Raw genomic sequence first — 27,260 nt, 5'->3', positions numbered from 1 at the left:
TATTCAATGTTTTTTTTGTAGTGATATTACTAGTGAAGCTATAATTTATTATATCCACTGAAAATATTTTTTCTGCAAAATCTGCACAAAAGAATTAGTTGAATAAACACCTATTTTTCAAATTTTCAGAGAACTCGATCCTTTCTCTCTGTTGTTAGCTTGACTAATTGTAAAGACTCATGAAATTGGTTAACAAATTAATTAAAAGAAGAAAAGATATTGATAATTAATATTACACATCTAATATTTAAAGATCACATTCAACACAAGAAAAAAAATCTAAAATTCAAACTCAATAAAAGTTTTTCTATTAATGAGCTTAAACTTATTTGATAATTTAATATAATATTATCTAAAATTGACTACAATAATATGAAAGAAATAATAAAAAATAAGTGCAAACAACTTAAATTTATCTTATTTAATATTTATTAATTTTAACGACAATTAATAAATATTAAATAAGACAAGTTTGTGTTATTTTTTATGGTCTCCCAAATATTATTGAATTGCCTATTATAATTAAAAAATGCTAAAAAATCAATAATTTTTCTTTAATTAATAGTTAATCAATAATATTTAAAATATAAATTAAAAATATATTATTAAATTATTAAATTAAAAAAATTAAATTAATAGTTAAAAATAATAGGAGTCCATCACTAATTTGGGATGTGATATCTTCGATATTGTTTATAGGAAGGAATGGGACACGTAACGGGGGGAAATGAATACTGTACTGTTGTGTGTACAATTATAGTATCATTGTAAATAGAACCACTGAGAGTGTCTCGGAAATTTAATCGACCGCTTTTTGTATGTGAATATATATTGTATGTGTATATATAGCTGGTGAATGAGTAAGGTTTTGGGCACTATAAGTTAGGAGAGAGCAAACACTCACTTAGGCTAATAAATCATGCAGCTGACATGACCCAACCAGATTAATTTGGATAACACCAAACTCAACTCGATTTAACTTTTTATTGTAGTTTCATCCTCTTCTTCAAGGTACCACCCTCTGCTAATTGCTGATCACTTCATCTCTGTTCTCATTATTCAGCTACCACCAGCCATGACTGCAGCAGCTTCAGCAGAAATCGCAAGAACTGTTGTCGGCATCTTAGGTCTCTCTCAAGCACTCTAATTAATTAGTTACTTTAATTCTGTCTACTACATCATCATTGATCTTAATTACTTTCTTTTGTCTTCCTCAGGAAACATAATTTCTGCCTTCCTGTTCTTGTCCCCAGTGTAAGTTTAATATATTTGGCCTTCATTCTTAACTATCCTTTGTTATGAGGTCATATTTTTGTTAATTTTCATCTTCATCTGATCTTCCTAGAATAAAAGGGAAACAAATGTCTTAATTAGGATGATGCAAAACACTTAATTAATTAGTATTGCTTGTGCTGTTCTATCATTAGATTTTAAGATTTAACGGGTTCATTGATATTTAATTTGATTGTATAGTAATTAACCAATTTTAAGTACTTAATTACTTTGGTTAGATAAAGATAAATCTTTATTTACTTCACTTGAACAATAGAGTCTTTCTTAGATACGGTTGGTACAACTACAAGTTACTTCTAAGTCTTTAAGACTACTTACTATATATATATTGGGAGTTGTGAGAGGGGTGGGGAGATCAGTTGAGTTGATTATTTTTTTTTTTTTTGTGTGGTGGCCTGGTGGGGGGAGGGGAAGAGTTTATGGATATTTTTGCTGAAAGATGATACGATCTTCTACTTTCAAGTTACCGTACCTTACCGTATGTATGTTAAATGTCAAAAGCATGCACAAATTAAATTAAAATTTGGGGCTAAGCAAATTAAAGCATTACGCAAAGATTGTTAGGATTTGCGTTGTCCTTGTATGCACGATGCATGTGTTGTTGGGCCATTTTGAATGAAAAAGCATTGCATATGTAATGTAACAGACCAACTTTTGTCGCTATATGGAAGAGAGGTTCGGTGGAGCAGTATTCTCCTGCGCCATACCTAGCGACGTTAGCGAACTGCATGGTTTGGACCCTCTACGGGCTACCTATGGTGCACCCACACAGCCTGCTGGTCGTGACCATCAACGGCTCAGGTTGCGTGATCGAGATCATCTACGTCACCCTTTTCTTGATGTACTGCGAACGCAGCAAGAGGCTCAAGGTTTTCATGTGGCTCATGGTGGAACTCATTTTCATTACGGTTCTCTCCCTCATCACGTTAACCCTGCTTCACAACCTCAACAGACGCTCTCAGCTTGTCGGATCCACATGCATTGTCTTCAACATTTTGATGTATGCTTCCCCCTTGGCCGTTATGGTAAGTACTAACTATACACCTCACCATCCAAAACAACCACTCTACGCTATACTCATGCCATTCCATTATTCCATTCCAGAAACTGGTGGTCAAGACCAAAAGCGTTGAATACATGCCCCTTTCCATCTCTCTGGCGTCCTTTGGGAACGGTGTGGCTTGGACCACTTATGCTCTCATTCGTTTCGATCCATTCATGACTGTAAATACAACTACATACAAGCCCCTCTTTTCTTTGTTTCATTTCTATGCCACCAGTTAATGAACTGAATCAATCTTATTGACAGGTACCAAATGGACTTGGCACATTGCTATCGGCGGCGCAGCTTATTCTCTATGCTACGTATTATAAGTCAACCAAGCAGCAATTAGCAGCAAGGAAAGCCAACGGGGAGGTGAACCTTTCACAGGTGGAGGTTCGTGATGGCGGCCAAGAATCCAAGCCTAATTATTCATCGTGATCAATTATAAATCATGCTGATGCTGATTATTATCGTTATCGTCATTATTCCACTTTTTATTTTATTTTTTCTCTTTCCGCTGATGTATGCCCTCTATCTTTTGGGCGAAAATTAATATGTAACCAGTGTGTACTCTGGCTTCCGAGGGAGTCGTCACACACATGCAAGTACCAAGAAATTAAGTGTATGCTTATGGAAGTTAACGATGAAAGTCTGAAAATACCCCTGCTCAATGCCTCTTTGCACAAGTATTACCTAATTGGTAATTAACAAAGATAAAAAAAAAATATCCTTCAACTTTTTGCAATGAAGAGCCTTTTTCCGAAGAATAGAATTGAGAGGCCCACTGTAATACAACCCAATAATAATAGTAATCAACTGATTAGAACAGGGGAAAGTTTAAAAGGCAAGTGAAAGCCACCAAGGGTAGAGGCTAAATTAAAGATAAAAAGCAAGACAGAGAATTGCTTCTCAACAGTGCATTCAAGTAAGTAATGATACCCATTGTGTCTAGGTAAGGTAAAAATAACTAATCGATTAGCGCTAACAGACTAGCATCCTATGTGAGGGGTTTGAGGGAGCCAGGGAGGTTTTTTTTTATTTTTTTGGTCAAGTGGATTGGACAACCCCCAATCCTAGGCATTAACCCCATGTTTTACACACCCACACAACACACTCACACACTACATGGGTACTATGGGTTCTTGCAACAATCCAACCTCAGCTGGGATTTGAACCCGGGTGCAGCTTGATGAGAGGCGTAGAAATCCTCCATCTGTGCCAAGCCTCAGCTGCAGGGAGGTTCCTTAAACTGCGAAGCACAGAACTTCCACTCCATTACTGTACTGAAACAAGCAAGCTAAGCCGTCTCGGTTTGGGCCGGACCTCTCCGTACAGTAGATCAACCCTTTTATTGGGCTTCCCACTAAAAAACTCAACCATTTGTCGGGCTTCAGTCGTAGTCACAGTTCCCGCGCTCTTTACATGTGGAATTTCCTAACTCATTCTATTCTGCGCTTTTGGTTTGAGGGGAGAATAGAGTAGAATGGAAGAGTCGAAACGATGGTCGGTGACTTACACAAAGCACATCAAACAGAAACGCAAGCTCTACCTCGATGGATTCCTTCACCTCCAAATCTCCACCAACAAGGTCTCTATCCCACCTCTTTTTCTCTTATCTACCCTTCAATTTCAAATCCAATCAGGCGCAATTAATTCGCTGTGCAGGTGGCGCTTTACGATGAGTTCGAGAAACTCTTGGTGTGCAGGATCTTGAAGACAGAGGAAACCGTTGCCTCTGGTGAGACTTTGGAGTTCAATGGCTACCTTGTCGACATTGGCGATCCTGAGGGCCGGCCACACAACAAGCCCCATTCTGACCCCAAGCTTCCTACAAAACACAAGACTGCTTCAAGAATATTCAGGACTCCTACCGTTACGAACACCAAAATCAATGCGAATGGGAACACTGCACAAACACGGAAGCCTCTCAGTCCATCTCAACGACTTATCAAAGGTTCATAATGCCAAGCTTATTTATTTAATCTTTTATTGCATATATGTTAATTCGGTAGATTGACTTTTTGGTTCGTTTTTATTTTAAGTAATTGAAGATGTTAAAATTTGAAAGTGGTTGGTTTATCTTTTAAGATATGCTGCGATGGACCTTGCAACCACGTCAGTTGGTTAGCAATAGTTTCTTGTTTGAGCTGCATTGTAGATTTGTAGTTATAAAATGGTGTATTAAACATTGCAGAATTTAAGAAGAGAGAGCTGTTGAAGTATGGGTCACCAGAGATCAGTTCGGAAAAAACAAAACCTAGCTCAACAGGTTAGTCTGTCATCAAATAATTTTCAGTTTACATACTTCGTAGTTCTGTCTTGCGTATGTGAAAGTAATTTTCCATTTTTTTTTTTTTTTTTTATATCCAAACAATCCAAAATTTCTGTTTCCAATTAGAGTGGCAGGTGCTATACACTACACATCTAACTCAGAAAGCAAAGAAGTACCATGATGGATTTTTACGGCTAGTTATCCATGGGTCTCGTGGAGGACAGGTTGACTTTTAAACCCATATTTCTTGTATACATAAAAAAAATCAGTTAGTAAATACATAATTAACCCTTTTTCTTTAATGAATGCTTACTCCTGCAATCCTGCTGTCTGTGTCTCTATTTTAGATTATGCTGTTTGATGAAAGCAGGAAACTCTTAGACAGCAGGTTCTTAAGGAAAGATGATGTGATTAGACCTGGTGAATCAGTTTCGTTTGATGCATATTTGATCGACATTGGTGAGTGTCAAGGAAATAAGAAACCAGATTGTAGTGCTAAAGGAGAGAATTTAACTAATGTTGATAGCACAGAGAAGGTGGACAGGCGGCATATTTCTCTTGATAATGAAACCAATTTAGCTGTTGGAAAAAGGGGTTAGTTAACAATTTTTGTGATTTGACAAAGTTTTATATTTGCTCAGCTCTTTTTTAAGATGCCGTACTACCTTTTTTCCCATTGTTCTTACTCCTTGCAGCTCTAATCTGCAGTATGCCATTTGCATATATTTACCATGAAATTGTTTCTACTTTCTTACTGTACTTATTTAATTTTTGCCATCTAGTCCCCTATGCATTTGTTTTATTTGTTCCTGTGTGGTTTCATTATTCAGCTTTATCTTTCTTTTCAATTTAGAATGGCAGGTCCTATATACAGCACAATTAACAAAAAAGGCCAAGAAGTATCATGATGGTTTTTTGGAACTTGAATTTTGTGGATCTCGTGGGAGGCAGGTTAATTTTTGCACTTGATGTGGATTCCTTGTTATCTCCAGAAGACCATAAGTGTCTTTTATGTGTCATCGATTTGTCTGTTATCATCCTGAAAAAACTTTAGTTGATGTCTTATGTTCTGTTTTTAAGCTTGGCATAGTTTCAATTATTTTTTTCAGGTTGTTTTATATGATTTAAGCAAAAGACCTTTAGAACGAAGGTTCCTAAAGAAAGATGAAGTTGTAAGATCCGGTGAATCATTAAAGTTTGATGGACATTTAGTTGAAGTTGGAGAACCTGACGGAAGCCATCAATCTCCGATGAATGAGCAAGAGACTGATAGTAATACTGTTGTTCAGAGAAGAATACTAAGACATGGACAAAATGACCTTCTCAAGGTCAATCTACCTGTTTCTAAAGGTTAGTTCTTGAATAATTAGAGGTTTCAAGTATGTAGTTATGACAACATTTAGAAGTTTCATCTGAACGTTTTTGAATTTACTATCTATCCCCCCTCCCTCTTTTTTTTCCTTCTCATTTTACACCCTTTGTCACATTATGTTAGGTTTTCTTGTCCATTGCCTACATTTTCTGCTCATTCAGGTCAAATTTCTTTTTTTCTAATATTTAGTTTGCTTTTCCTGAAAGAACTATAGATTAACAAGTATCTGTATATCTCAGAAGTGGATTGCAAATACTAACATAGCCTCCTTCTATATACTTTCAGGAAAGATAGTTAATACTTAATAAGGATTATATGTTCCCGGCTATTCACTGCTATATTGACCTTGTCCTTGTGTATAACATTGCAGGACAACCTCCAAATAAGTCTTGTATTGAGCAAGTTGCAAGCATGAACTGTCTCTTTCCAGGGAAAGAAGATATGAAGTCAGAGAGGACAGTCTTACCAGTTAAGGCTTTACGTGATGGTTCGTACTTAATGGTTGCCTTTGGCGTGACTCTTATCTGCAAGGAGGATGCATTTTAGAGGGTTTTTCTTTATCAACTTAAGGACCTGAATGTGACTGATTTCTGGTATATGTGCAGCCAATCAAATATTGTCCATTTTACAATATCCTACGCCTCAGGAGAGCTCCGTCATAGGTTAGATAGTAAACATAACTAGATGCTAGCGTGCTTCTCAGGGCCTGTTCATGTGATTAATCTGATTATATTAGATTTCTATAGGTGGCCAATCAAGCCATGGGTCATGCCTCCATACTGTGGACTGCGGATCAACTGGGACTGTGAAATCCCTCGATTCTTCGTTTTCTAAAGGCAAGCTAAGTGGAGCTTGCAAATTTTGACTAAATTCTCAGTAGCTATGCGTTATAATAATATCTTAAGTAACTCTTAGTTGACTCTGCTTAACAGGGAGTGCCAAAATAATGCCCCAACAGGTCTGTTTTCTTTGATTGCTTTGCATTTTGTTTTTCATGTGCCATTATTTCCGATAGCAATGCCTTGCCTTGCCTGGTCATATATTCAGCTGTCTCAATTTTAAAATATTGCTTTTTGAGTTATATTTGTATCCCGCTGATGTTGGCTTATTCATATAGACTTCGAGTGATCACGTCATCATCAATGAAAGTGAAAGTCCTAAGGATGAATCGTTCCCAAGCTTTGACCTTGGATTTTAACAGGTAATGCTTCTTGCAGCATGGGTCTAGTCTTATTATTATTTTTTCTTTTATAGGAAATCGCTATACTAGACACATTTTGTGTTTTACCATGTCCTTTACATGCATGCAGGTGTGCAAGGTAGGCATTGGTTTTTCAGCTAATTGGTGGAACGGTGGGGTGGATAAGGAAGGCAGAACTAAACCACTCTTCGATCGCTTATCGTTATAACAGAATTGAAAATAGCTAGAATTGATGTCTACCTTTTATTTGATAGTCAGTAAAATCAGTTGAACTAGTTCAAACATGGTCTGGTAATTTCCATGCACTATCTGTTTTACGGACTAGAATATAAAGTCAAGGGACAAAATTTCACTTAATCCCCCCAAAATCCATGCTTGATATTAATATTTGGGGTTTCATCATTATTTATAAAGTTAGATTATATATTTAGATATATAAATATTAGAAAATAATATGAAAAAAAATTAAACATGAATTGATAAGTTTAGCAAAATGGATTAGATTATATAATAACATTCCTCAGATTCTGATCTTTTATTTGATCAAGACAAAACAAAACAAAAAAGAAAAAAAACAAAGGTTTTAGAATGTGTTTAAATTAGTTTTTGAAATAAAAATCGTTATTGTAGTAATTAATACTTTTTATTAGGGCTGGCAATGGGTAGGGTAGGGTAGGAAACACTATCCTAATCCTACTTGCGGGTTGAAAATTTTATTAAAATTTTACCCTACCCTACTCGTGGGTTGAAAATCTCTAAATCCTAACCTTACCCGCACCTTAAAATTCTAAACCCTATCCTACCCTACTCGCAGAAATATCAAATTTTTTTAAAGTAAATATAAAATTCAATTATTTCGAATTTTATACGTATTAATAACATAAAAAATAAAAAATTGATGCTCTAAATTATTAAATATAAGTTATTACATAAGAGAGGTTGTAGGTTCAATTCTCACTTTCTTCATTATATAGAGAGATTTTTATAAAATATGTGTTATATATGAGGTGCGGGTAGGGTAAGATAGAGTACACACTAAATCCGTACTCTACCCTACCCGTAGATATACCCGGACCGTACTCTACCCTACCCACTGCAAGTAGAATAGCCTACCCTATTCGAACGGGTTGGACCAAATTAGGTACCCGCGGGTAGGATATAAATTGCCAGCCCTACTTTTTATACAAGGAAACATCAAAATAAGACTTTGATGTTTGGGCCAACCCGTTAACCGGGCCCTAGGCGTTGGCAGAATTCGGATTTGCCTTATCTGTTTTTGTGGGTAAAGTATAATCTCATTCCCACCACACCACATCATTTCAGTTCAGCACTCTGTCTCTACAGAGAGTGCAAGCAGCCAAGCAACAATGGCGTCCTCTATTTCTCTGTCCATTCTACTATGCCCCCCCTCCAACTCTCTCTCCACTTCCCTATCTCCTTCACACAAGCCTCCCTTTCTCCAAAAGAGAACCCAATTATCCGGGTTCCCTCTCAGAGCCCAAACCCTCGACTTCTCTGGCTCGTTCTTCGAAGGCGCTGGATTCGGGTCCGAGGACGACCCCATCGCTCCCGGGCCTGGCTTTACAGCTACCGAACCTAAGGAGGAACCCCAGTGCCCACCCGGACTCAGGCAATACGAAACTATGGCGGTTTTGAGGCCTGACATGTCCGAGGATGAGAGACTTTCACTCACCCAGAAGTACGAGGAGGTATTTATATCCTAACCCTTGTGTGCTACATGCTTATGTTTTAGCTGAATGTTCCTTTATCATTCACATTTGAATTTAGAAATGGTAAGGACTAAGCTAAGATGGGAGTTGACTGAAATTGATGGGTGTATTTGCAGCTGCTTGTTGCTGGGGGTGCCATGTATGTGGAGGTATTTAACAGAGGAGTAATTCCACTTGCATATAGCATAAGGAGGAAAAACAGAGCTGGAGAGTCCAACACTTACTTGGATGGTATCTATCTTCTCTTCACCTACTTCACCAAGCCTGAATCCATTACCATTCTTGAGGACACACTCCTCGCTGATGACAATGTTATCCGTTCATCCACTTTCAAAATTAGGAAAAGGAAATATTAGTTACTCACCATAAAATGTCACTCTTTATCTTTTTTTTTTCTCATTTTCATTTGGATTCTTGTATTTTTTTAATATGGTCGAATTCACTTACAACATATGTAGAGTTATAAAACTATTTCGGATTTTGTATTCAAACTCTTATGAATTCCATGTCATTTACTGGAATGAAAAAGGTCTGTCTGTGACTCCTTTTCTCTTTATTCCTTAATCTGCAAAACCCTTTTCTTTATCTTGACACAAGGCACAAAAGTGCAATATCTTATGGCTTTTTCTTGTAGCCCCTTTCTTGTTACGTATGTGTATTTGCTCCTCAGTTTTTTTCTTTTATCTGCTTCAAGTCACTGCATAACTAGCAATATTAGTGTTCAATGCTGGACAGGACCGAGTTGATGTTTGTACATTTCAATCATCTGTACATCTGCTGGCTTAATTGTATTCAAATCATGCAGGTTTTTAGTATGTATGATGAAAAAAGTGCTGTGATTTTGCACTGATCAGTAGATAAATTTAATTCAATAATTAAAAAGACACTAGAGTATTCTGTTTTCTAAAAATAGGTATTTGGACACTGGTATACTGTTATTATCAGATAGAAACATCATTCAATTGGGAAAGTTGTTGAACATAAGTTGGAATGATGATTATGGTATAGTTAAGGCTCAAGAAGCCATCAAGTTTTATGCCTATCAGTATCACGCTCATGTTGTTGGAAGTCCAGAGTTGCATCATTATAGTATAATATATTTATTAATACTTGATAGCCCTCCTAGTCATTGGTGGACAACCCTGTTAACGTCCACTATGACCCTAAATCTCTTTTTCTTCCAACGCCCCTTCGATGTCTCGTTGTTTGCTTTACAAGTAAGTTACTTTTACATTTTAACTTTTCCATTGTATAAGAGGAAGATCTCTTGATAGCAACTTGCTTTCTTTTGAGATGAAAAACTATTTTCAATCGTAATATTTAAATTCAGAATCACTGATTTGAGTGCTACCTTAAGGATTTACTACCATAGTAACATCCAATCAGCTAGTTCTAGGTAATAGGTCACAATGAGCAAGTTGAAGCACTTTGCTTATATATGTATATATAAAATATAATTGAAGAAAAGGTGCAAGACGATAAACTTCTTTATTCGTACCCACTGGGACAGAGAATCTGATGTAATGGAGCTGTTTGAGATTTGATCCCAAACCCACTTTGAGCGAAAGAGCTTAGTTGCTTCATATTCCACCAACAATAGTGATCATGATCAGAGTATATATATATATACATCTACTTAGCTCCACGTCTCTTCCTTAGTTTCAAAATGCATGTGTTCTTTTACAATATTAGAGAGAAGTAAAAGTTACACCAATCTAGGTAGGTAGGTAGGCATGTAGGAACGGTGGCAAATGCAACCTTGAAATAGCATTGAGATTGAAAAGAAATAAGAGTTTCTCCTGATCTTTCATGGTCCAAGATATTTCTTCTCATAGCTATTTCCTTAATATAGAACACATGTTGATTTATATAATTTGAGTTAAATCTTTGTCTAATTTGTTTGGTAAGTTTGGTTTTAATTTTTATTATCACTAAAAGAGATAATTCGAGACACTGTCATAGTAAATAACTGTATAATTCACTGAAATAATGGATATTTGTTTTGTTTTTTTCTTTTTTCGTCTGAGTTATTTGTAAATTTTAAATGTCCAGGTCTATAAATAAAGTATAAACCACGGAACAAACATGCACGAAAACTTTTTCATAGGTAACTAACAAGAGGAGAAGGATACACCCTGTCCTTTTACTCGTGGAATCTCTTTCAATGCGAAAAAACTGTTGTTGGACTTTGGTTGAGGCATATATTTAGCCCACTAATTAGTACAATGAGCCGAAGAAAAATCTAAAATATATATGAGAAAAAAAGAAAGAAGGAAAAAAGAAACTAAGAATTTGTCCTCCCATCATATTTGTGTTGACAAAAGGATATGTAGTGGCAAATGTGTCATTTTCGTCACCCTGATTGAAGAAGAATAAAATCTAAAAAGGTTACCATTATCGTTTCAATGATCACTGAATAAATCATCACTTACGAAAGGCATGAGAAATAATACTATACTACTTTATATTAATTAGTAGCGTCAAATCAAAATTTGCCTATCAATTAACTAGTATTAAACAGAAGGTTCAGAGTTCAAATCCACAATAAGTTTAGTTCTCAGTTCTCAGTCACTCGCTCAGGTGGTTCAAAGTAGTGTGTGCAGTGGATAATGACAAAGAAAGAAAGAGAATGATCAGAGAGCAAGAGATGTGAATATATTTATGATAGTGGAGGGTTCATCATACCCTGCCCTTGTTCCCATCATTTCAAAAAAAAAAAAAAAGATGGAATATGTAGCGTGCTATTAACCTCATCATCATATACACATACACCTCTCCTATACTCGTCAAGAAACAGTTTTTAGCATCTATATATCTGTCGTCCTTTTTGTGGTCAAATGCATTCTAACTGAAACACAAGTAACATTAACAATAACATACATACTGTTATATGTATATATATTATTGTTGGTGACGATGGGTGTTTCACAAACAGAAATTCCAACGGCGTCTCCACATATGTATCCTCAGGAGCTTCAGTTAAAGCTGTACCAGGCCTTCATTTTCTCGATTCCAATACTGTTCTCCATAATTCTGGTTCTCCTATTCTACTTGTTCTACCTCAAGAGAAGGGCTTCCTCTCTCTCTTCTCCTCCCCTTCACTTACTTCCTACAATTCCCGATCCTCAAACTGCTCCCTACCCTTATCCTTCTTCGGTAAGTAACATTATTTCTTCCCTTTTTCAACACGCATGCATTCTTCGTCTTCATACATATTATTTTACTGTTAGGGTTTTTAATAGTTTAACATGAATATACTAAATAAACACTAATCCATTGTTTATTATTATATACGTTTTTCACTACTAAATATCATAATTTTAAAAGACAAATTTAGCCTTTTGTTGTAAATTACGTAAACTAGATAGTATTAACGTCTTCCTTTTTAACATACTTTGTTGTTGTTTCACAGCCATACCGTTTAGATCTGACGCTGCAATTTCTGGACAAACTTCCAAGAATTTTATTTGATGAGGAACTGAGATCGAGGGACTCCTTGTAAGTATTTTCTCTTTAATTTTCTCACGCACACTTTGTTTTTTGTTTAATTGTATCTTATTCTTACCCTTGGAAAGAAAGAGAATTTTAGCTGTAGCTATTGCTAGCTAGTGGTTTCTATTCTATCTCTATCCTATTGGAGTTTGGACTCAGATTCATGTACATCTGATGTGTTTTCACATTTAACTGTTCCGAATTCCTACATTCCACGCATATTGTTGTTGTTATTGATGTATAGTTTCATTTAACTAATCTGCACCACGTCTTTGTGTTCCGTAAAATGCTATTCTGAAACGAATGATATTCTTCTAAAGTTGAAATGTGTTATTAGCGGCAGAATCTTCGAAAGCTTTAAGAATCGTTTATGACATCCATTATTTTCGCAAAAAGCGTTCCAGGAAGAAAAAAGGAGGTGGTAAAAAGATTAACGAATATATCAAGAACGACTTTCTTGTGCAAAGTTCTATAAAGAATGCCAATTTGAAAAATGACTCAGCAGGATTGAATTAATAAAATAAATAATTAACAAATCCGCCACGTGTCAACGCTTATTGCTTAGCAAGAGCCCAAATTTTCAAGGATAGATGCTGTCTGAATTCGCGTAGTGGCGAAAATGCTGGACTGCACTTTACGAATTTTTTGATATTTCTTTTTCATGATGGTCCCTCTTGTATTCACTTTTCCTTACTCAGTGTGTTTTAATTTGGTCCATTTAATTTAAGTAAAAATTAAAGAATGATAACTTGATGGATGCATAATCAATTTATGTTAATTTGTGTTGTGAATTGAACAGATGCTGTGTATGTCTTGGAGAATTTGAGGTAAAAGAGGAGGTTCTACAGATTCCATATTGCAAGCATGTGTTTCACATAGAATGCATACACAACTGGCTTCGATCAAACTCCACATGCCCACTATGCAGATGCTCCATCATCCCCACCACCACCAAGTTCATTCTCAACAATCCTTCGGTCCTACCACCGCAGCACCAAGGTGGCTCGCCATCACACGTCATCGTATCTTTGCCTCCTCCTCGACCAGAACATGAACCCGCTGCTGCTTCCTCAATAAACACAACTTAATAAGGGAATCCGATAATACACTTACCCTGGCCTTTTCAATTGATGAACGGAACAAAAATGTCTACTCATATAATCAAAACCAATAAGCATCAATCAAGTAATTGTATATTTGGCCCTTCATGAAACTAATTTGATGTGCCAATAATTTGCTGCCATGACGACGATGGATACCATCATAAATAGAAACGTTTCACCTTTCACTTAATGGTATGTGTGTGCACTATACTAATTCCTGTTGGGTGTATATTGGTGCCAGCTGGGACGGACCCCATGTTCATTGGTAAGGCCGTGAGGGGGTATTTGTCCCACTGAATTTTGGGAAAAAATTATTTTATTTATAATTGTATGTTACTTTATGATTCATTCTTTTACAATATTATGTATTTATAGATATATGGTATTTATTGTAACTAAAGCTAAAATTATTTTAAATAATCAACTCAAACCTTTAAAACGTCTCATATGTGGGGATGTGCTCTATACAAACCATATTTTCTGATTTAACGACATTCTCATTTAAATATTTTTTGTGTGTTTATAATTTAATTTTAATTTGTTAACAGTTGGATAATCTTGATAAGAAAACTAACATATTACTCCAATAATTTTTAATTATAGTTAATTTATTTCTAAGAAAACTCATCGAGTCAAAACCATGTAATAAAAAAAGTTAAATATCTATATAAATAATGCTTCTTATAACTGAAAATAAATTATATATATATATATATATATATATATATATATACACTACAATATTTTAGATCTATAGTTAGTTTTTTTTGTCACGGTAAAAAACTGTAACTATAAAGGGTTTATAATCACGATTTTTTATTGTGACAAAAAAAAAAACACCTATGTTCACGGTTTTTTAAAAAAAGGTGACCATAGAAAAGTACATCTTTGATAGAAAGACCTTAATATGAGACGGCGGTAATGGATGGAATTCTTGAAAGATTATGACTTTAAGTTAAGTTATCATCCTGGAAAGACGAATGTAGTCGCAGATACTTTAAGTCGGAAGAATCTAGGTATATTGTGGATGATGATCAAGAAAAAAAATGATCACGGCCTTTAAGACAACCTTCAGCAAGCTCAGACTCAGGATTCATGAATGTTGGCATTGTTAACATGGATAAAAGCAGATCAACTGGAAGAAGTATGTCAAAATAAAGAAGGAATATGGAGATGTAAGGGCAGAATTTGTGTACCTGCTCAAGAGGACTTGCGAAAGGATATTCTGACAGAAGCTCTTGAAAGCAAGTTTTCTATGCATCCTGGAAAGACTAAAATGTACCAAGATTTGAAAAAGATGTTCTGGTAGCCGGGGATGAAGAAGGATGTAGCTACATATGTTTCGAAATGTCTCACTTGCTAGAAGATTAAGGTAGAATACCAGAAACCACTAGGAACCTTACAGCCACTGGAGATACCACAATGGAAGTGGGAAGAGATCACGATGGATTTTGTCATTAGATTACCAAGGACTTCTGCTGGACATCAGCGCATTTTCTATCAATTCAAATTAGCTATACCTTGGAGAAACTTGCCCAATTGTACATTCAGAAGATAATACAATTGCATGGGATACTTCATCGATTGTATCAGATAGGGATCCGAGGTTTACTTCTAGATTTTGGAGAGCACTACAGAAAGCTTTTGGAACAAAGTTGTATTGGAGTACAACATATCACCCCCAGACTGATTGGCAGGAAGAACGAACGATTCACACCTTAGAAGATATGTTGAGATCTTGTGTGATGAATCAGTAGGGTAACTGGGACAAGTATTTGCCATTGATTGAGTTTGCTTACAACAACAGTTATCAACAAAGTATAGGGATGGCACCGTATGAAACCTTCTACGGAAGAAAATGTCAATCACCATTATGCTGGTATGACAAGGAGGAAGGTGGGATTTTAAGGCCATAATTGGTACAAGAGACTACTGAGCAGGTTAAGCACATTCGAGAGAAGATTCAAATTGCTCAAAGTCGACAGAAGAGCTATGCAGATATTAGGCATAGGCCTTTAGAGTTTAGCGAGGGTGACCATATTTTCTTAAGAGTGACTCCTACAACTGGAATAGGTAGAGCCCTTAAAACTAAGAAATTGAGTCCACGATACTTAGGACCTTTTCAAATTCTTAAAAGAGACGGTCCAGTAGCGTACCAAATAGCACTCCCTCCTTACCTGTAAAACCTTCATGATGTTTTTCATGTTTCACAACTCGAGAAATATAATCCTGACGAAAGTCATGTTTTACAACCAGAGACAGTACATCTACGAGCTGACTTGATATATCAAGCTTTACTAGCTAGGATCGTGGAATGAAGTGACAAACAGCTAAGAGGCAAGACGGTACTAATAGTTAAGGTAGCATTGGGGCAAACTGGAACTCAAGAGTACACTTGGGAACTAGAAGACAAGATGAGGACAGACTATTCGTTTCTATTTTAAGGTAATTAAAATTATGAGGACAAAATTTTCTTTTTGGATGGTAGAATGTAACGGGCTAGCTCCGAAGAAATGGCGATTTTTTGTGATCAAACAAAATTTGTATGGAATTTTTAAGAATTATAGTGCAAATAAGCACCTCTGCTGCACAGGTATTGTGTCATCAAGCTTCTGAGTTAGCAGCTTGACTGCACCAGACACCTTTCTTGATCTAAGCAGGCAAGTCGCAAAAAGTTACGTTTTTGAGCCAGTTTGGGTCCGAATTTCTAAATTCTGACTTTCGTGGTTAGTCCCATTTTGACGAGATGGTTCCGAATTTCAAGATAAAAATTATATTAATATAATATTTATATATTATTATTTTATTCGAAATATTCTATTATTATCTCCTCTGCAGTGATTACTGTTGATCTATGTTTAGTAATATAATAACTGAGATAAAAATCTATTGGTAAAGGATAATACCGGCATTCTTAGATGAACTTAGCAATGCTAATGCTTCATGATATATCTTTTATTTTCATGATTATCATGTTACTAGTATCATTTATACTAGTAATGCTCATACTTATCCTTTAGTAGCGTAATCTAATGTATCTAGTTTTATTAATTATCTTCCGAATGATATTTTATTATTAAATTTTGATAAGTCATCACCTTATAACACGTAGCGCTCCCAGGACCAGCCACCACATGCTTTCTTTCTTCTTCTCCAAGCTATGATTTCTTGAGAGCAAAGTAAGGAAATACTTGTGTTCTAATACATCTAGTTTTAGTAATTATCCTTTCTTAAGATATTTTTGCACCAAATTTTAAGATAATCCTTACAAGTTAGAAACACATGAGAGAAACCATGAGAACTTCCATGAACACCTAAGTTTCAACCTTTGTTCTTTTCCAAAATAAACTCCTATAAAAAATCTAATATGACCAAAGTGTTCACCTCTTTTTCCTTTTCATTTCTATGCCAACTTTCATGGAGTAAATTAAAGTATGATGGCTGTTCCTTCCTCCTCAAGGTTTCGGCCATGGTGGAAAACCATGATAACCATATTTTCTTCATGTTTTCTCTTAGGATCTCTTATTCCCTCACCTTAGGCTTCAAGAGGACGTGGTTTACAATAGCTTTGAGGTAAGGAAATCCTTATTTTCATCACCATGAAGCTTCAGCTTCCATGGTTCATAAGGTTCTGAAGTTTTTTTTATGTTAAATTAAGCATAAAAGTACTTTGAAAGTTTGTTCTTGGTTTAATTTTTGATAGCTACAAAGGAGGTAAGGTTTGGTAAATTAATCAATGATTGATTGTGTTCTTGAGATGAAAAATTAGATCTAGTTGCTTTAATCATGAAATCATGTTGTTTTAATGCTTGAAAGTTAAGCTATTGAAGGTTTTTGTTGTTGCTAATGAAATAGTGGGCTTCCAGCCAGAAATACTATGAGATTTCAAGTGATTTTGGGAGGTTTGATTGACTTAAAATGTTTCTCTTTGGTTTGGGGAAAATCGGGTAAAAATTATTTACCAAAAATATTGAAAAACTAGCTCAAATTCAAGTGAAAATCTGATGAATTTTTGGAAAAACATTTTTACTTCTTAAAGAACAAGAAAACCTTTGATTTTTGATGGATTTGGGGTCAAATTTTAATTATCAAAAAGTTTGGAGTTGAAAGTTAATTAATGAAAAGTTGAGGGCCAAAATATAAATATTAAAAGTTTAGGCGATCAAAATATAATTTTCAAAAAATTCAGAGGTCAAAATGTTATTTTTGAAAGTTTTGAATAGAATATTATTATTTTAATAATAAGATATTAATATATTATTTTATTAATAATATTATTTTATTAATAATAATAAAATATTGATAAAAAGACAGTTTTTTCTAAAAGTCTTAGGAAGGAAATTTAAAGCCCAGAATTCCTTAATTCTCTTTAATAAACACCTAAGAGAAGATATAAGAGAAGGTATAGGGGTGTGTAAAGTAATAAAACAGGATTCAGAAACTTATAAACTTGATAGTAAGAAAAGAAGTTAAAAGTTATGCAGCAGAAGGTTGGTTTTACAGAGTAAGCAGAGAACTGTAAAATTAGGTTACAGTGATGTTGTGATATTTGATTTAAGTCTATAAAGAATGATAAAAATGATTGCTAAGTGATGGAAAGTATGAATATATGTGATTTATGAGCCTTCAGGCAGTGCTTGAGATTTTTATGCGGGGACGCCCGTATTGTGCTATTGCTTTCCAAACAGGCTGCAGTAGAGAATGTACCAGCCCTGCAAGCTGAAAGCTTGGTAGAGGTCTGACTCGCATACCTGAGGTATATTGAGATCTGAGCAAATACTAGCTCTGCAAGTCGAGAGTACTTGGTAGAGGGTATGCGGTACTTAATCTGGGATTAAGTTCTGGGAAAGCCTTATCTGACTTGGAGGGTCGGATTACGTCGGGTGTGGGTCGAAACTGACAAATGAGCTCATTACCTGCAATAGGACCAGACATGCATCATACTTGTTTGTGCATCATTCTTTGTTATATTTTTGTGCCTTTATTCTGTTCTTTGCTTTGTTTGTGCATAATTGTGTGACTGCATATTGAATGTGGTTGTGCATAAGTCTCTTATTTCTTCTGCTATTTGTGTTTTGGCTTATAATGTGTTATGTATATAATTATCTAGACTTTACTATGATTATGTGATCACGGCCATCATAAACGAACTTAACTGTAAATCCCAATCTTACTAAGAACTCCCTAGTTCCTATCCCTTACACCTCTTTAGATGGACACGAGAGTCCTATTTTACGAGATTGATCATCTGTATGTGCACGAGGACCCAATACGTGGCGAGTACTATATCTATTGTGTAGTACCTCGTATTCATAACTATGTAGTACGTGGTAGACCTTTTCATCACCCTATTAGTACCCCTTACTTTGTTCCTGGCACATCGTATGACTTCTCTCTTTCCTGGTTGCATCCTAGCGGACCTGGGATACCTCATCCCGAGGAGACTTTTTGGGATGTCTAGACTAACTCCAGTTCTTTAGAGTATTTCCCTCACTTTTGCTAGTATGCTCAGAGGGAATAGGCATGTCATAGAGTTAGGCTAGCCTAGGTGCTAGTTTATGGGCTTTTGGATAGGCTAGGCCCTGAGACATCTTATGTACATATATATATATATTATATGAGTCACTAACTGAGGGTGCTGTATCATAGTTCTATACTTGTTTAACTAAGCTACTCTCGTATCATGATGTATATTATAGTGTGGTATTTCATATACTGCTTTCTACTGTTCTAAATTTTTGTGTGATTGTTACTCCTCATTACATTGAACGTATGCAACTTTTAAACTGTTTTTTGTTTTTGTTTTAAAACAAATTTTACTCATAAATTTGCAAGGTGTTAACAGTGAACAGGCTTATATTAATTGATTAATATTAAGTAAGTAAAAACAAGTTGGTAACGTTCAACCTCTAGTATGATCTAGACATGCTAGGAGTTGGGCCGTTACGAAATTAGGCCAACAGACTAAACCAGTTGAACCGAGCCCATATTGGGCCCAAGCCCAACCTATATGAACCTCACCTTTACTTTGTTCAGCCACATTATTCATAAAAGGGGAGTGAAACACGGTTAGTGAAGGAAGAAGAGAAACAAACCCTTTTCCACTATCACTTCAATGTTCAATCGCTCATAACTTTTAATCCGGAGCTCTGATTGACAAGTCGTTTATTTCCACGCATTCGTCTCGTTGATCTCTTCAATTCTATTTGAACAAAGTGGTAAGAAAATTCAAATTCTGTGCCCATTTCTCCCTCCTTTGCATTTTCACAAATTTGGTTTGGGAATTGAGTGATTTTGATGATTTTGGTAGTTTAGGTATAGTCTAATATCGGGTAATTACTGGATTTTATCCCAATCATCAATGGGTAATGTAAGTGATAGGTAGAATTTATGTCGGTCTAGAATTCCTCAATAAAGGGAATCTCTTCGTCACAAGCATAGTCTAGACCAACAATGGATTCTCCATCAAAGTTTAATTTTTTTTGTCACAATGCAAAATAATAAAAATACGGAGAGTATTAGATCTCGAGTCATCTCTCAATGGAATTGAAGTGAGTTATACATAATATCGGTTATGAGATTCATGGGGTGGTTTGCAAATAAGAAGACAAGAATCTAAATGACAAGAAAATAAAGCAAACAACTAAAGCAAATAAATACTAAAGAGGCATTCATGGCAAGGATTGAGAATCAATGTTTTCTATCCTAGTCATTAATCATAACACAATAATTACCAAGAGTTAAGACTATTACGTTATCTCTACATTGGAAAAAGATTAATTAGGCCTAGTTAATCCCAACCAATGACTTAAGATTGCCTAATTTCTCTTTCCAATTGAAGAATTCCCAAAATTTACTCTAAAACTAAGTCAAGTATTTTATCAAACACTTGGTGTGCATAAAAGTAAAAGCATGATAAATTACAATAATAATAAAATCTAAAGCTACCAAATGCAAGATAACAATAATAACAACTTAAATAAACACCAATAAATATACAAACATCAATTTTCATTAAATGAAACTAAAATAAAAAAGAGTTCATAACATAAAAGTGACATAAAAGGGAAATTAACAATGTAAACTAAGAGAACAAAGATGTACGAACAAGAAATTGTAAGGAAAACTAAATCAAGGCAAGATTAAAACCTAAATCCAAGATAAAACTAAATTAAATCTACTCTAATTCTAGATAGAAGAGGGATATTCTCTCTCTTGAAAATGACTAAAACATAGTTCCTAAGCTACCCTAATTGCTCCACCCTTGTTTCTTCTTGAATTTGGCCTCAAATACTTCAGAAATGAGTTGGATTTAGGCTTGGATGAGCTCAGAAATTGCTAGCCACATTTTTTTAAGTTGGTCATGTGATAAGTGTCATGCGTACACGTGGGTCACGCGTACGCGAAACTGGGCATATTTTCAAACTTCATTTCTTCATGAATTCTCCACTTTTACATGCGTTTTCTTCATTCCTTCAATCCAATCTTTGTCTTCTAAACTGAAATCACTTCATCAAACACATCATGGCATGGAATAGAATTAAAGAGAATTAAATTTATCAAATTAAGAGCCTAAAAATCAAGTTCTTACTCTTAAGTGCAAATTAGGAGAAATTTACAAAACCATGCTATTTCATTGAATAAATGTGAGATAAGTTGATAAAATCCACTAAATTCAACACAATATAAACCCTAAAATTTGGGTTTATCAACCTCCCTACACTTAAACAATAACATGTCCTGATGTAAAACTCAAGAAAGACGAGAAAAGGGCTATCAACATTTATTCAATGTAAAATATCTAAATGCAACCTATCTATATGCATGCAACTACTTGGTCAAAATAAATCAAATCCCAAGAAAGCATGTATAAACATAAGGGGTAAAGCAATCACTATCAAATCAAATCTACAATTGAATTGAGTTATTGAAAAGAATTTAACAACTTGCAAGAAGGAGATAATAACAGGTGGAAACATAAAATTGAGTAATTAAACCCCTCACCAGATGTGTATACTCTCTAATCGTCAAGTGTTTAGGGTTGATTCTCTCAATTCTCTTCTAATATTGTTTTTTAAGATTTGATTTTCATCTAACAATCAACAATTATTTAATGCATAGATACACTTATCATGAGGACTTTCCACAAGGTTGTAATGGGGTTAGGGTCAAGGTGAGGATATATATGGCTAAGTGAGCTTGAAATTTGCATCTTCGATTAACCTATGCTCTCACCAAACACATATAACAACCTATACAATTCTAATACAACACCTAGCTATCCATAATTCTCATTTTTTCCACATACACATGTATTCTTTTCAACCATAACACATATGCATTGTTATTATTACTCTTCTTTAGGGGCATTTTGTCCCCTTTTTGTTGCTTTCCTTTTTCTCTTTTATTTTTCTTTTTCTTTTTTTTTTCTTTTTCTTTTCATTCTTTTTATATTATTTTTTTATTTTTTTAATAACATAATATATACAAAAAAATTAATGGATATGGTTCAATATTCAATACATGAGTATGTACTCAACTTCTAAGATTTTTAATAAAAACTAAAAAATACACTTTTATCTCAACCAATGTTCCCAAACTTCCCACACTTAAATGATACATACTCTTACTATCCTAAGCTAATCAAAGACCCAAATTAAGAACATTTATTATTTTTCACTAAGGGGTAATTATGTGCTAAAATTAAGAATAAAAGGGTTAAAACAGGCTCAAAATTGATTAACAAAGGTGGATAAAAGGATAAAGCCATTTGGGTAAGTGAGCTCAAATGAAATAAAGACCTCAATCATATAAATCTATTCATACACCAAATAATGGACATAAAGAATCAAACAAATCAAAGATTACAATCATAGAAAGAGAATAACACACAAGAATGAAAATAGTAGTTATATGATGCAACCACACAATTAGGCTAAAAAACTCACAAGCCTATGTGTTCTTAGCTTAAAAATATGTTCCACAATATATAATTCAAGCAGGTTCAATGAAATTTTTTTACTCAAATCAATTAGGGTGCCTTATAGATAAATTCCTTGAAAATTTTCATTATTTTGACTAAACTTATTATATATATGTATACAAACAAAGAAAATACAACTAAAAATTCTAAAAGATATGGTAATAGAAGAAAAATAAATGAAAAGGGAAAGTGTTTAGATTATAAATTTTTACCCAAAAATTGGCCGATTGGTTGGACGACCTCCCTATATTTAAAAGTTTGCACCGTCTTCGGTGTATTCAAAGATGAGCAAGGGGGTACGACGACTTCATGGATTGCCACCTTCAGCTGGTGGATCAACCGGCTGCTGCATGTTCTTTCTTCTGCTTCTCTTTTTGCTTACAGTGAATCATCCTGAAATATTGAAAACAAAATAGTAAACGAGTAAATGCAAAAACAAGGAAGCATAGATTGTTGGAATGAAGTGATGATCACTAAACTGATGTGAGTGAATTAGTGTGTGAAATTGATGAAAACAAGTGTGTGAATTCTAAATTACGTGCGATTTAGAGCACACACTAGCAATTAAATAAAAGAAGTATGCACTTCACTCATTCTAGTGTGCTTGAGATACTATGAAGGAAACTTATAGGTTAAGATAAACAAACAAGTAATAAAGAAGCATGAAAGCACTCAAGCAAATAATCAAGTAATTGTGAAATGGATAATGAATGGACATTGATTGATGTGCAAGAGAATTCAATGAACCAAATAAAATATAGAACTCGCACATTAATGTCACAAAAATTGTCTCTCAACAATTTTCTACCGGCAAGTGCACCGGATTGTCGTCAAGTAAAAACTCATTGTAGAATGAGGTCGAATCCCATAGGGATTGGTTGGTTGAGCAACTTTAATTGGAGAACTGTTCTAGTTGAATGAAATTATAATTGAATTGGTGTTGCAGGATGTAAATTGGCGGAAAACTTAAAGAGCAAGAAATGTAAATAAACAGAAATTAAATTGCAAAATGTAAAGAGCAGAAAGTAGAATTCAGGAAATTAAAGAGCAGAATGTAAACAGAACGGGTGAAATCATAACAGGGAATTCATTGGGTTTTAGGAGATCTTGAACTCTCTAGATCAAATCATTCTCATCTCTTCCTCAATCAATGCATTCATTGACTTTGCTTGGCAATCTTAGGTGATTGGATCCCAATGTCTTGCCTCACTAATCTCTCTAAGCTTGAACAATTGCCCAATGTCTTGATTTAATTGCTCATGGGAAGAGATAAAGTTCGGTCACTGATTATACCACACAAATTCATAAACCAAAGCATTGGTAGGATTACATGTCACGATATCCATCCAACCCCCAATTTAATCCAATGTGAGAAAGCGTTTCTAGCATGATTTCCTCATCCCTTTCTCAAGGATCAGAGGAAACACAATTATAAATAGCTTCTCTGTCAAGATAACTATCCAATTGAATTAAGATCGAAAGCTTTCTAACAAAATCAAGAGAAAAGATAGAGGAAGAAGAATGAAAATTGTTATTGATCCATTGAATTACAATAGAGCTTCCTAACCCAATGAGAGGGGTTTAGTTATTCATAGCTCTCAAAATGGAAAATGAAAATAAAGAGTACATTACAGAATTGAAAAGTTGCAGAGAAAGAAAAATTGGGCAGAGTTTTAGTATCAGTGTGTAAGCCCCCTAACTTAAACTCTAACCTATTTATACACTTTCTTCAGTTCATCCTTCCAGTCTCTAAATTGGGCTTTTGGCCTTTATTGAAATGGGTTGGAGTGGCTCCAATGCTGTTGAGAAGAGAAGTGCTTGATTTGCACAGTTCTGACGATGTCCACGTTGGAGTCCACGTTTGAGGGCAAACATTGAGTCAAACGTCCTTTAGAGAAAATGGATTTTGGGCATTTTGAGCAACATTTGACTCAACGTTGGAGTGCCAACGTTTCCTTGTCCACGCGTACGCGTGACATATGCGTTCACACGTCTGGAACCAGAATGCTCATCCACGCGTGTGCGTCTACTACGCGTGCGTGTGGATGCGAATTGCCCAATTCCAATTTTGAAACATTTTTGCGCACGTTGGCCTCAGCATTGGACCAACAACTCCCTCCAAAGTTGATTCATCCACGCGTGCGTGTCGTTTACGTATGCGCGTGGATTGCCAAAACTCACGCTCACGCGTACGCGTAGCATACGCGTGCGCGTCGATGTGATTTTTCAAAATCAAGATTTAGAGCTCAGATCGCACACGTTGCCATCAACGTTAGACTGGCAACGTTCCCTCCAATGTTGGCTGATGAGCGGATAATTTATACGCTTTTTGGCATTATTTTTAGTATGTTTTTAGTATGTTTTAGTTAGTTTTTAGTATATTTTTATTAGTTTTTAGTTAAAATTCACTTTTCTGGACTTTACTATGAGTTTGTGTGTTTTTCTGTGATTTCAGGTATTTTCTGGCTGAAATTGAGGGACTTGAGCAAAAATCTGATTCAGAGGCTGAAAAGGACTGCAGATGCTGTTGGATTCTGACCTCCCTGCACTCGAAGTGGATTTTCTGGAGCTGCAGAAGCCCAATTGGCGCGCTCTCAACTGCGTTGGAAAGTAGACATCCTGGGCTTTCCCGCAATATATAATAGTCTATACTTTGCCCGAGATTTGATGGCCCAAACTGGCATTCCAAATCAGCTCAAAATTGCCCGGTGTTAAACGCCGGAACTGGCACAAGAATGGGAGTTAAACGCCCAAACTGGCATAGAAGCTGGCGTTTAACTCCAAGAGAAGTCTCTACACATGAAAGCTTCAATGCTCAGCCCAAGCACACACCAAGTGGGCCCGGAAGTGGATTTTTATGTCATTTACTCATTTCTGTAAACCCTAGGGTACTAGTTCTCTACAAATAGGACCTTTTTCTATTGTATTTTCATCTTTGGTTCTTGAGATCTTTTGATCACTTTAGATCTTAGGATCATCTTTGGACGTCTAGTTCTTAGATCATTGGGAGGCTGGCCATTTGGCCATGCCTAGACCTTGTTCTTATGTATTTTCAACGGTAGAGTTTCTACACACCATAGATTAAGGTGTGGAGCTCTGCTGTACCTCGAGTTTTAATGCAATTACTATTGTTCTTCTATTCAATTCAGCTCATTCTTGTTCTAAGATATCACTTGTTCCTCAACTTGATGAATGTGATGATCCGTGACTCTCATCATCATTCTCACCTATGAATGTGTGCCTGACAACCACCTCCGTTCTACCTTAGATTGAGTGGATATCTCTTGGATTCTTTAATCGGGATCTTCGTGGTATAAGCTAGAATTGATGGCGGCATTCAAGAGAATCCGGAAGGTCTAAACCTTATCTGTGGTATTCTGAGTAGGATTCAATGATTGAATGACTGTGACGAGCTTCAAACTCCTGAAGGCTGGGCGTTAGTGACAGACGCAAAAGAATCAATGGATTCTATTCCAACCTGATTGAGAACCGACAGATGATTAGCCGTGCCGTGATAGGGTGCGTTGAACATTTTCACTGAGAGGACGGGATTGTAGCCACTGACAACGGTGATGCCCAACATACAGCTTGCCATGGAAAGGAGTAAGAAGGATTGGATGAAGATAGTAGGAAAGCAGAGAGACGGAAGGGACAAAGCATCTCCATACGCTTATCTGAAATTCTCACCAATGAATTACATAAGTATCTCTATCCTTATGCTTTATTCGTATATCATCTATAACCATTTGAATCTGCCTGACTGAGATTTACAAGGTGACCATAGCTTGCTTCATACCAACAATCTCCGTGGGATCGACCCTTACTCGCGTAAGGTTTATTACTTGGACGACCCAGTGCACTTGCTGGTTAGTTGTGCGAAGTTGTGATAAAGAGTTGAGATTGCAATTGAGCGTACCATGTTGATGGCGCCATTGATGATCACAATTTCGTGCACCATTGGCCTATCCACGCGTGCGCGTGGATTGGCAAAAATTCACAATCCACGCATGCGCGTATAGCACGCGTACGCGTCGCCACAATTTTCTAATTTTCCAGAAAGCACATTGTATCAACTAGCGTTGGAGGTAACGTTGGCTCACCAACGCTCCCTCCAACGTGGGTATCAGAATTATGTAGCAGATTCCCCTGTTTCATTCCTCTCAACATTTGAGGCAACGTTGGTGGTCCAACTTTGGCCACCAATGTTGCTTCTTCTTCATCCTTCAATGGTTATTTCTTCAACATCTTTTCATGTAATTCTTCACCTGTCATCAACCAATATATGCATTAAAGCCTTGCTAAAATCATGAGAAATTGCATCATTCTTAGCACACAAGTAATTATGGCCAAAATCTCATGAAAATGTATCAAATTAACCATGCTTGAATGATTCAAGGTATACATGAACTTTTAACCCAAATGATTGCTTATAGCTCAAGAAAATGCGTAAAACCTAATGAAATCAAAAGAAAAAGGCTAGTGAAACTAGCCTAAGATGCCTTGGCATCACAATACCAAACTTAAATCTTGCTTCTCCCCAAGCAAGCAATGAATTATGAGAAGAATGAATGAAACAGAAGGTAGTGTCCATATCAGCAAGTAATTGAAGTTAATTCATGGGGTTTTATGCAGAAAATGTTGCAGCTCATTTTTTATTGATTCTTAAGTGAGGAATGTCTCTTTTAAGCATCAATTAACATGCTGTCATGACTTCTTATTTTTCACCCATCCTTGGTAATTGCTTTTCTTTGCTTTTCTTTTTCTGTGAA

The 27,260-nt window shown here is 35.6% G+C and overlaps 4 protein-coding genes across 4 annotated transcripts; all 4 read left to right on the top strand.

Annotated features, from left to right (window-relative positions):
- The first annotated feature begins 1,075 nt into the window (after positions 1-1,075).
- Positions 1,076-2,776, top strand: LOC130966548 (bidirectional sugar transporter SWEET4-like). Its single transcript, XM_057891364.1, has 5 exons — positions 1,076-1,127; positions 1,218-1,254; positions 1,940-2,318; positions 2,398-2,517; positions 2,603-2,776. Exons 1-5 carry the CDS (start codon positions 1,076-1,078, stop codon positions 2,774-2,776), a joined length of 762 nt encoding a protein of 253 aa, XP_057747347.1.
- Positions 2,777-3,514: 738 nt separating this feature from the next.
- On the top strand, positions 3,515-7,550 carry LOC130969972 (uncharacterized). The gene is made up of 13 exons (XM_057895895.1): positions 3,515-3,926; positions 4,004-4,292; positions 4,533-4,607; positions 4,737-4,834; positions 4,958-5,204; positions 5,464-5,561; positions 5,720-5,960; positions 6,353-6,469; positions 6,588-6,644; positions 6,729-6,818; positions 6,915-6,940; positions 7,100-7,183; positions 7,293-7,550. The coding sequence occupies exons 1-12, from the start codon at positions 3,822-3,824 to the stop codon at positions 7,178-7,180; spliced, it is 1,524 nt and encodes a 507-aa protein (XP_057751878.1). The 5' UTR covers positions 3,515-3,821; the 3' UTR covers positions 7,181-7,183; positions 7,293-7,550.
- Positions 7,551-8,467: 917 nt separating this feature from the next.
- On the top strand, positions 8,468-9,454 carry LOC130969476 (30S ribosomal protein S6 alpha, chloroplastic). Its single transcript, XM_057895215.1, has 2 exons — positions 8,468-8,892; positions 9,030-9,454. The coding sequence occupies exons 1-2, from the start codon at positions 8,551-8,553 to the stop codon at positions 9,267-9,269; spliced, it is 582 nt and encodes a 193-aa protein (XP_057751198.1). The 5' UTR covers positions 8,468-8,550; the 3' UTR covers positions 9,270-9,454.
- Positions 9,455-11,437: 1,983 nt separating this feature from the next.
- Positions 11,438-13,698, top strand: LOC130970223 (probable E3 ubiquitin-protein ligase RHA4A). Its single transcript, XM_057896236.1, has 3 exons — positions 11,438-12,069; positions 12,326-12,411; positions 13,205-13,698. Exons 1-3 carry the CDS (start codon positions 11,830-11,832, stop codon positions 13,491-13,493), a joined length of 615 nt encoding a protein of 204 aa, XP_057752219.1. The 5' UTR covers positions 11,438-11,829; the 3' UTR covers positions 13,494-13,698.
- The last annotated feature ends 13,562 nt before the right edge of the window (positions 13,699-27,260 follow it).

Source organism: Arachis stenosperma, chromosome 3 (assembly GCF_014773155.1).
Source record: "Arachis stenosperma cultivar V10309 chromosome 3, arast.V10309.gnm1.PFL2, whole genome shotgun sequence".
NCBI classification, from domain to species: Eukaryota; Viridiplantae; Streptophyta; class Magnoliopsida; order Fabales; family Fabaceae; genus Arachis; species Arachis stenosperma.
This window is presented reverse-complemented; position numbering and strand designations above follow the sequence as displayed.

Coding starts and splice junctions, on each gene's coding strand:
- LOC130966548 (XM_057891364.1), top strand. CDS start 1,076: ATGACTGCAGCAGCTTCAGCAGAAATCGCAAGAACTGTTGTCGGCATC. Junction 1,128..1,217: donor AACTGTTGTCGGCATCTTAG/GTCTCTCTCAAG, acceptor TGTCTTCCTCAG/GAAACATAATTTCTGCCTTC. Junction 2,518..2,602: donor GTTTCGATCCATTCATGACT/GTAAATACAACT, acceptor TCTTATTGACAG/GTACCAAATGGACTTGGCAC.
- LOC130969972 (XM_057895895.1), top strand. CDS start 3,822: ATGGAAGAGTCGAAACGATGGTCGGTGACTTACACAAAGCACATCAAA. Junction 5,562..5,719: donor GTGGATCTCGTGGGAGGCAG/GTTAATTTTTGC, acceptor TATTTTTTTCAG/GTTGTTTTATATGATTTAAG. Junction 6,819..6,914: donor CGATTCTTCGTTTTCTAAAG/GCAAGCTAAGTG, acceptor TCTGCTTAACAG/GGAGTGCCAAAATAATGCCC.
- LOC130969476 (XM_057895215.1), top strand. CDS start 8,551: ATGGCGTCCTCTATTTCTCTGTCCATTCTACTATGCCCCCCCTCCAAC. Junction 8,893..9,029: donor TCACCCAGAAGTACGAGGAG/GTATTTATATCC, acceptor GTGTATTTGCAG/CTGCTTGTTGCTGGGGGTGC.
- LOC130970223 (XM_057896236.1), top strand. CDS start 11,830: ATGGGTGTTTCACAAACAGAAATTCCAACGGCGTCTCCACATATGTAT. Junction 12,070..12,325: donor CCTACCCTTATCCTTCTTCG/GTAAGTAACATT, acceptor GTTGTTTCACAG/CCATACCGTTTAGATCTGAC. Junction 12,412..13,204: donor CTGAGATCGAGGGACTCCTT/GTAAGTATTTTC, acceptor TGAATTGAACAG/ATGCTGTGTATGTCTTGGAG.